Source organism: Lottia gigantea, assembly GCF_000327385.1.
Source record: "Lottia gigantea unplaced genomic scaffold LOTGIsca_132, whole genome shotgun sequence".
Classification (NCBI taxonomy): Eukaryota; Metazoa; Mollusca; class Gastropoda; family Lottiidae; genus Lottia; species Lottia gigantea.
Window position 1 is genome coordinate 629,499 of NW_008707463.1, and position 10,588 is coordinate 640,086.

At 37.1% G+C, this 10,588-nt stretch overlaps 1 protein-coding gene across 1 annotated transcript; it reads right to left on the minus strand.

The window, feature by feature from the left end:
* Window positions 1-4,633: 4,633 nt before the first annotated feature.
* Window positions 4,634-7,384, minus strand: LOTGIDRAFT_238146 (hypothetical protein). Its single transcript, XM_009049258.1, has 3 exons — window positions 7,220-7,384; window positions 6,494-6,622; window positions 4,634-5,344 (listed from the first exon to the last, which is right to left on the minus strand). Exons 1-3 carry the CDS (start codon window positions 7,275-7,277, stop codon window positions 5,151-5,153), a joined length of 381 nt encoding a protein of 126 aa, XP_009047506.1. The 5' UTR covers window positions 7,278-7,384; the 3' UTR covers window positions 4,634-5,150.
* Between the last annotated feature and the right edge of the window lie 3,204 nt (window positions 7,385-10,588).

Here is a 10,588-nt window from a genome sequence, read left to right on the forward strand (position 1 = left end):
AACCCTGTCATGGCCAGAGTGGTGCAGCAGATGTCTGGAGCCCAGATGGTCTCAGTTGGTAACATCCTTCAAGCTGGTCAACCTAGAATACCAGGCTCACAAGTTCCACGAACCACCATCAAAATACAGGGTAAGCTGCAGGATCTTCCTATTTGTTTAATTTTCTCGTGTCTTTATCGTATCTCCCCTGAATCATAATTTTCGTCAGCAATGAGTAAAATATTTGAGTAAACACAGGAATCAAATTTGTTTATTTAATTCTTTCATTATTTTTATGATTTTCAGTGCTTTTGTGCATTGCTGGGTAAGATTAAAAGCAATCATGTGCATGTTGGTGTTTTTTCAGAGTGACCTCTGACCTCTAAGGTCCTATGTTTTGAGGTTAATTCCTTTATTTATTATAAAGAAATTGAAATTGAGTATAAGTTTGATTTGAATTGCAGGTGGTATAGTTCAGCCAGTAGGAGGAGGAAAACCCATCCAACTGACAGGGAAACCCCTGTCACATCAGAAAGGTCTGGTACAGATTGGGGGCAAGGGTCAGCCTGTGGGTTTGATACAGACACCCCAGGGGACGATCATCTCTATACCCCAGATTGTTACTAGTGATGTCAGGACTCTAACACAAGCACAAACCAAATCTACAGTCGCAGTCGGTGAGTGGAATTTTTTTTTTAAGTCTTAATTTTAGGAAAAGCCAATGGGGGTACGACTGACTTAATAGATAAAATGTTGGGGTTGAGATTCCATATGTGCAAGCTTCCCATGATTTTACATCCAAAATTGATTAATTTGGTGCATTCCGACATATAATGGGCCAAATGTCACGAAATTACATAGCTAGAGGCTATAAAAACCATATTTGAAGTTTGTTAGAAATAAAGTGGGGGTATAATTAGAAATCAAAGAGGGACTACTCTCTAACCAATTTAATATATATATGGACTCACTCCACTAATTCATTTGCCATCTCTTCCCATGTTAAAACACGAAATTCAACCTTCTACAAAGCCTGACCAATCTTTAATGTCTCCTAAAAAATTCAATATATGATGACCATGATAATTTTGAGCAACTAAAATTGAAAGTAGACTACTACCGGTTATACTCATCTGCTAGAGTTTGGCAGTTCACAAAACCACTATACATGTACAATCATTTGCATAAAATGTTTTAGTGTAGTGATTCCATATGTCCATATATACTCAAGTTATTTCTATTTTCAGGAGGAAAACCTGTAGCAGGTCAAATCCCTGCATCAGTTGCATCTCAAACTAAACCAGTTGTAACATCTGCAACAGCTGGCCATTCTGCTGGACTACAGGCGGGTCAGGCGAAGGTGGTCAACCCATCACAAGCTGGTATAGTGGTTACCCATTTAGCACCTGGCAGTATCTCGTTTAGACCAGGTAAGAATGTTTAAGTTAAATATTAAAGGTATGATATTGTGGGAGGGGAGGATGTGTCTATTTTTCAGATTGAAGAGGTCCTTACCAATTTACATCTTGTGACAACCAATAAGAGAAATTTTGTTCACACTGACTGATATAAGTGCCTGCGGTCATTTTTGCAAGGATCAAAATACGTTGATCAGGCTGTCATAATGTTATCAATGGAAAAGAAATATTGATTTCAACTGATTGTTATTGTTACAGGTTTACAAGGTATTGGTCAGAATAAGGTTATAGCGGCAAGCCAGGCAGGTCTGGTACCAACACAATATATTCTACAACAATCTCCAGGCATCGGTGCCAAGACTTCTGCTTCTAGTTCGGCTAGCGTTAACACCGTGAATACACAGGGTATGTATTTACTAAACTTTGTCCCTATTCGCCAGTGGCAGAGTGGCGAGGGGGGGGCGAGATTGACCGAATCTCTAACCTAGTTATGAGATTTTTGCCGGAAAAACTTGCTTACGGGGCTGCAAGGGGGATGCGGCTGCCACTGCTATTCACTTAATGAGCACAGAATTTTCTCCATAACATGAAGTGTAAATTGTAAATTTTTCAAATTCACATAGATGTATATCTCTACCAAAGGAATAATAATTGTATTATCATATTTTGAAGATTTGAATCCAAATTTGTGCTCTGTCCAAACAAGACATAACAATTTTCAGCTACTTTTCTGCTGCTGATGCCATCCAGTGTGCAATGAAGGAATTTATGTCAGAACAGATTCACTTTTCATAAACCATTATATCTTTTCAGGCACTCCAATAATAGTGAGTAACCCGGGCGGGAAGGCAGGACAGAATATACAGATGGTAAGAACAGTTCTTTCAACCCAGGGTGGTATTAAACCCGGACAAGCCACCATTCTCATCTCTCAACCAACCTTACAACAACCTGGTGGTAATGTCATACAGGCAGGACAAGTTCTACAGACCAATCCTAAAGCAACTGGGCGTGGTTCCCCAAAAGGAAAGGCTCAGCCGGTTTATGCCAGAATTATCACCCCTCCTCCCGGAATTACTCTAAAAGCCATGGGACCCGGGCAACCTGTGGCGGGACAAGGTGTCAGTATGATTCAAACTGTTGGAAAATTGATGACGACAATGTCTCCAACTACTAGTTCGCCACAAACTGTTTCATCAGATGTGCAGACGTTGGAAAGTGTTACCATGGAATCAGACTCCCAGACACATGACAAACCACAAGGGCAGTAACTCTGTGTTTCAAAACTTTATTGTGAAAATGAAAACTTAAGATTGTCTACTAGAATAATAGAAATCAGAGCCAGTGTGTATGGGGCACGGCTGGTTATTTTTCTGGGCATATCTGCACAGCTTCTAAGGAGAGAAAAATTTTAGGCCAGACAATGGTAATCTTACGATATCGAGGACAGTCACTGTGTTTTCACAATATACTTGTGGAATTTAACACTTGAAACCATGACCATTGCTATCGAAGGTGAACAGTGTCATGGACATTGCATATATCAGATGAAGATGGCTAGACCAATGTTGAAATAATGTAGAAGCGAACTAACTTCTTTAAAAAATAATGTTATTCAAGGGCCAATTTCTATATCTATTGTGTTCTACCAAAATACTAAAATACTCTTGCAAATGTAGCGTCATTAATGACTCAAAGACAACCAATGAAATCAGGACGAGAAACAGAAGAAAAGATGACAAAGGACTAGAACAATGATATTGCTAAGTTACTGTAAAAAAAAATCATTCAAGGGAAATCACTCTGTATCAACTATCTTCTGTTTTTGTGTTTTCGGTAATGTAATGCTTTATTAAGCTTAAATTCAGCAATTGCTATCATTATCAATAGGTAAACATTCAAAAAGATTCAATGTGCCACTAAGTAGGAACAGATCAATGCTTAAAAACTTGATAATAGTTATAATGCTGAGAGGGAAAGAACTCTGTTATGTGTTCTTGAGGTTCTTAGAAATCGACAAAGGAACTCAAGGGTAATAACTCTTTCATGTCTTTTGTTAATGGAGCAATTTCATTGTGTGGTGTACTTACTTATTGATCAACTATACATTACTTCAAGTCAAAGTCAAAAACTCTTGAATGTTCATCTTAGCCTTATATGGAGTTATCTCCCCTGCTTACTTGATAATATTGAATTGTTACTCCCCCTGTTTGTTAAATATGGTGTTGTGATGATATATTATTCAGCTTATATATTGTGAAGAATTTGTACTCTGTACATTACTAATATATAAATTGCCTGTTTTGCCTGAAATGAAATAGATTATGTTTTCTTAAAGGAGTTTTACATCCTTTGCTTTGCACGGGTGTTTTTTTAACTTAATACTAACTATGCTAACTCACCTTATCTTGTATTGAACATTTATCTCTTTATTTGTGACCTTGGCCAGTGCTTTATATAGAAGTTTTTAGGAACTTCTTCACTCTTAACACCAATAAAATGAAAAACCAAATGGAATGATACTGTTTGTTGTATGAGATTTGTGTCCATCTTTCTGAGCTTAATGAAGCGCAGCAAAATGGGATGTAAACTCTATTTCATTTTCTTTTATCCCTTATTGACTAAATCTCATCTCATGCTACTGACACTTGTCTCAGATATAAAACCTTATCAGGACAGCTAGTTTTGGAAATAGGTAAATTTTCCCAGTATGACTAGGTGTATGAGCAACGTATGGGAACTCAATGATCAGGAGTGAGAAGACTCTGAGAATATTCCACAGTATGAAGACCCAACTAATATCTCAAGAACTACATCAATGTAGAACTTCATACTTACGATAACTACCATTCTTGTATCACAGAATGCCGCGATTTGATTGGATTGTACGTCAGTGAATACAGCCAATCAAAGCCCTTGACAGAAAGACTCTTAACACTATGGCTTTGTGTTCACAGACTTTCTATCTAGGCCTCTGATTGGCTGGATTCGTGAGCGTAAAATCCAATCAAATCCTTTTATTTAAAATCTTCAATGATACAAAAAAGGTGACTATTAATAATATAATTCATTTGTAGAGCGCCTACAATCCAACAAAAAAAAATAGTGCTCCGTGGCGCTATTAGAACTATTGCGGTCAAGGTTTAAGTATCAAGGTTGTAATAGCTTGACATTGTGTAGATGTAAGAACTAGAACTCATCCCAAAGCTGTGATGGACACAAAAAACTTTCAAATTCAGGTTAAATTTTTATTTCAAAAATATAACAAAATATTAGGTTCTATCTACATAAAAATCTACAATTTAAAAAAAGATACATATGTTGAGAAAACACTGTCAGGTATTCACAATTCTAGCTGATATTTCATTAATTTGACACAATAATACAGAGAAGAATTACTTTAATAACTAGATATTTCACCAATATTTCAACAGTGGTATTATTTGCTCAGTATAAAATCAAAAGCATCATTGTTTTAATGTATTTGTCATCCGTATCATGGTGTCATGTTAGTTTATTTTCAACTACTTAATAGGCTAAACATGTTTAACGGTTTTATAAACTTTTTACGTGTATCTGGGCACTTAATAGCATCGATTCCATTAAAACTTAGAGTTTCTCACGTCACTATTAGAAAAGCTTCTAATTAAAAAGCAATGTTAGAAAAAAGTTCTAAAAGTTGAGACAGGTATAAAAATAGATCCAACTGGTAAGGGACTGTTGATGACCCACTATGACAATATCTAAGGTCCGCTAATACAGTAAATATAATACAGACAACAATGGAACGATGATTACCGAGGATTTGATTACTTCCCCTGAATTACAATAATTATCATTACAATAACAAGCTTTGACGTTAATACCGTTATAACGAGTATCTTCACAGTATTCTTCTGATAGTTGACGACAACCACGCGATACTTCCACTATACGAACAGACCCCTCTGAAATTAACAAAACAATATTATTAGTAGAGTTTACATGGGAAATGACTGTTGAAATTTTCCCTCATTCGGATTATGTATTATTGTATGAAGGACCACATATAAAGAATATGGACTTTAGCCCAAAATGGTTCCCCTGCTAGTGACACAGGTATCAGGGACCGACATAAAAATAAGTTAGTCATTTAAGGCTACACTACTGATAATATCAGTGTGCGTCATCCTTTGATAGGAAAATGAACAAAGACCAATATGTGCGACAGATTGTGGGGCGTGCGTTCAAGGTAACTCGGGTAAGCTAATACCACTTTGAAAAATGCTTTTGAAAATTATTCTCATTGCACACTCCCTGTCAATGGTAGCCCAGAAAGGAAGATGTAAAACTCCATTTCATTAGCTCTTGTCCTAGACTCCTTTGGATATTCGGCAAATTACAGACACCTGCCTGCTATAATATGGTGTGATACTTGCTAGTGGGTAGAAAGGTCAAAAAGAAAATGTCAGAATAAATAGAGACCAGATGTACACTGAGTATTTTACACCTTGACTGACCGACGAGCTACTCTCCTTATCCTACTTTTTATATTTCATATAACGTAAATAGGAAATACCATAAGCTATGTGGACTCTCTTAAAGGGATGTGGAGTTGACAAACCCAAATTTCAAATAAACAATATTAGCTATGTGGACTCTCTGAAAGGGATGTTTATTTGATAAACCTAAATATCAAATAAAAATATTAGCTAAGTGGACTCTCTGAAAGGAATGTTGATTTGATAAACCTAAATATCAAATAAAAATATTAGCTATGTGGACTCTCTGAAAGGAATGTTGATTTGATAAACCTAAATATCAAATAAACAATATAAGCTAAGTGAACTCTTCCACACATACAGACTTTCTATCAGTGTGATACAATGTATGTGTGATAGGAACAGTTCATTTTAAAAATCAAGGGGGTTTCCACAACTTATAGCCCCTGTTTTTCCAAATATCTTCAGAAAAGAATTCATCATAAATGTGGAAATATTTAATTTAATCTGATATGATGCCCTGCTTTCTCTGAAAAGTTGTTGGCCCAAGTGTGCTGTTTCTCAATGTAAAAGTCTGCAACAACAAAGGTTAGATGTTGATAAAGAAGCTCTTACCCCAACGCTCTCCTCTATATCTGTAACAGGTTCCATCACAATCCCTAGCTTCTGTATTGGGCACTAGGAAATTATCCCCACATCGATTATCACGAATTGAAGAACAGGTATAACATTTTATGCACAAACCTGGAAATGATAGAGTAACGATTGTTACAAACAGTACATTTAATGTAAAAAATTTACCTTAATTTGACAATAGTTTGAAGAAACAGATATTTCAATTATCAACTTCAAAATATTACCAAGAGCAAAAAAGTGTGTTTGTGTGGATGAAAATTCTAATTTTATTTGACTCACTGGAATTTTCGGTCCAATATGTCGGTCAATTTTCATGTTCAAATTCACAGAGAAGTTTGTTTTCTCAATGGTGAAATTACCTGAACTGATATTTCTATTTATCTGAAGACATACTAAGACACGAGTCTACTTTGTTAAAAAAAAAAAAACATTTTGAACTGTTGAGAAATGACAGCTAAAATTGAATTAAAAAATCACTGCGGTCTGGTTTTGAATTTCAATTTGAAACAGTGATTTCTATTAAGCCCTACGTAATTATCTGCCAATACATTAAACATTTCTTAATTTCTTCGACTTTAAAAATGATATTTGTATTTTAAGAAACCTCTTCTTAACTTTTATCGCAAAGCAATAAACCGTAATACCTGTGTAAATATTATTGTTATTATCTCCCTTGAATGACTAATTACAGGTGTGACAACTTACCTGTGCTAATTAAAGTCAGGATTAAAGAAATAAACAAAGTAATCTGCACTAATCCCATTATCACAGTTTATTCCAGCGCGGTTCGTCTGATACTCTAACCAAGGCGTGTTCTAAATCGTGATTTCCACCAAGTAAAAGACATAGCGGGGCGGTCAGTCCAAACGTTGAAATTACTTCCACCTGTTTTTTATCGTGAAATCTTGTCACCAGATGTCGCTAGTTAGTAGTCGTGATTATACCAGTGTACAGGTAAGAATAGTCGCGATTAACTGATATTTAAAGACCGGAAAGCGAGACCGCGAATATCTTCTCCCAACCCCCTTAAGATTAAGGTTGGTGGTTGGTTGGTAGGTGACAAGTTAACGTTCGCTTCCAGCGGATGCTGATATCGCAAACTAGGTAGTTGTTGGTAGTCGTAGTAGTTGGTAGTTGGATTGGATCAAATTGGATGATTCGGTGTTGTTGGTTTGGTTGTTGATTCTTCGTTAGATCTGGTCGGGTCGAATGACATGGCGGTGAAACTCGGCCCTGGATGGTGTGGCGTGAGTTACTCGGTCTCCTTCATTCTTCCATACTCGTTCTGATCATGGTATTTCTTGTTGATTGGTAGTCGAATGGTAGTCGTTGGTTTGGTTTGGTTTGGTTAGATTATCTGTTATCTGTTGGAAAACTCGAAGACCTGAAAAAAAAAGAAAAAAAAAGAAAGTGAGAAAAAGATGGAGGAAAGAAGGGGGGGTTGGGGGGGGGGGGGGAAGCTTTCACAAAAGGGGGGAGAGATGTTCTCTAATGTTTCTGCGATGAAACTTGTTAAAGTGATTGGATATAATTAAAAAGTGTTAAGAAACTTTGATAAAAAAAAATCTTAGCCTATCTGTTCAAGACAGATTTGGTTATAAAATGGAAGACTAGTTCCATTATCGTATACCAGTGGTCCGTGGGTGGAGCCAAAACATTCTGTATGGTTAGTGGTATGCCGTTGGTTTCCAGGTACTCTAGTAGTGGCTTACGAGCGGGTTTCAATTCAGTGCATTGAATGAGGATATGCGACCTTGTGGCAACGTGGCCGCAGCGACATTTAATGGCGTTGAACTGATGGTCTCGTAGTACGTTGTTGGTCCGGAGTCTGGTTGCCACTTTGCAGATGGCTACACATGGATGGTTTGGTTTGGTTTGGTTTGGTATCTTCGGATCAATCTGGCATCTTGCGGTGTCGAGGTTCCGTAACATGTCAGACCATTTCTGGTTGATCCTAGAAGATACGAGACTGCAGAACTCCGAATAGGAGTATTCTACAGGCTCGATATCCCCCAGACTCAGACTTTCTTTGGCACAACGGTCTGCTTGATCGTTGCCAGGAATGGAGACGTGCGATGGAACCCATACTAATTCAATCTTCTGGTTGTTGTTGGTTTGGTAGTTGTGGATCCTTAAGATTAAATTCATCCCTCTTATTTATTTATAGATCGCTGCCCTGGCAAAATTTCTGTATTGTCCGTCTTCATTAGCCGAATAAGGTGGAGAACAGAAAGACACACAACTCCATTCAATTCATTTTATTTATGAGAGTCCACTTACAGCTAATAAAAATGATCCATTTGTGATATATTTTCATAATTCTATTGCCTCGCATGGATATTTCCGACCGCTGCCTGTAATCTTATTTACACAGAAGTGAAGTTGATTTGTCTTTGCAACCTGAAAACTAGGCACATAAATGAGAGCTCATTACACTCAGGATATGTCTTGATTGACACAGTGTGAAATACTTGAGCCCCGTCTTGAAAAATTTAAGCAAGCAATTTCCGACAACTGAAACTATATTTAGGGATAGATAAGGACTTGTCTTCGAGCTTCTTCAAGAAATTCGCTTAAAATTCTAGTGAAATGGGGTACCTCTATAGTTTCTCAGATAAAGGAAACTTGGTGAACTTGAGTCAGGAGATTAGTTTGTTGATTCAAATTGGTTGGTTTGATTTCGAAGTTTGTTTTTGCCATGGTCTTATATTAGGCTACATTTCATTACTGACTGACCCACCGCACAGCGTTGCCCTTATTCATTAGCCCATAAGATACTGAAGAGAAGGACTTAAAACTCCATTCATTTCATTTTAAATTGGCCAATCTTTCTGTCAGTGTTGTCAACTAACTCTTGCTGCCTTGTACTTGTATTTTGACCGTTATTGACTTATTGAAAATAACCTAAAAAAACCAGGGTGTCTTTAAAATCGAGATTCATTGAAATATTAAAAGTACTGTAAATAGATTTTCTACAACAAAAATGTGTGTAGGGGCCACTGATAGCATCAATTTGTACCATTTCAATTTTCAATCAGACGTCTGTGGTTCCTGCAATTCCATAAATAAGTGTTTGATGGCATCACTACTCGTGAAGGGCCTATGTGATACAAGCATAGTTTGCGATACGCGACGTCATCAAACACTTATATTTTATGGAATTGCAGGAACCACGGACGTCTGACTGAATTGTAATGGTGCAAATTCACGCTATCCCCGATACACAAAATAAATGTTCACAGTCCCTTTAAGACCATCAGGTATTCCAGTCATACCGAGTATAAACTATATCGTGTCGTTAACATTTGGCCTGGATATTATTTATATCTAAACATTTCACGATTTTCTACAACTTTTACTATTACTATAATCTAAACCACAGCTCTTCATCTTCCCAAAACCATGGCTTTCAGTCAGCAACACATTACTAGTCCTCGGAATACTTGTCAAAAACGTGTTTTTGAATTCATCTGGTCCTCCTAAAGACCGCGTCCGGTGTACCGGCTAATCATTGTGCCCCTAGACGGGCCAAGGAAGTGCTGTTTTGCCACTGTCATCTTGGTCCCAATTGTAAAATATTTACGGTTATTATAATATCGTTAACTTTGTGAAAATTGGCTTTTTGGCAAAGACATTTTTCAGATGCTCCATTTTCATTCAGAACATTCGCAGTTGATACGAAAACGGGATCTAGGGATTGAAACGATAATTTTCAGGGTGTAGACAATGTTTTTTGTTGGCTCTCGACCTGGGATAGTAATATCCTATCCTCTGGGGCTATTGGCAAAAACCACAGGGATACCCGAGAGGCTTCATGAACAATTTTAAACAATTTATATCACAAATGGAAACGGGGCATTCTGCTAAATAGCGAACAATGCACGACTTTTGAAGCAATATTCGCCCTGATCACACATTTTCATAATATCAAGGGCTGTAACTCCTTAATGATTGTCGATTAGTTATCAGATTCGAACAAGGCTGGCGTATAAAAGTGTTAACATTGTTACGAAAGTTGAAGTTGGAAACTAGGGATGGTGGATGATGTACTATATAAGTTGAAATTGGAAATGA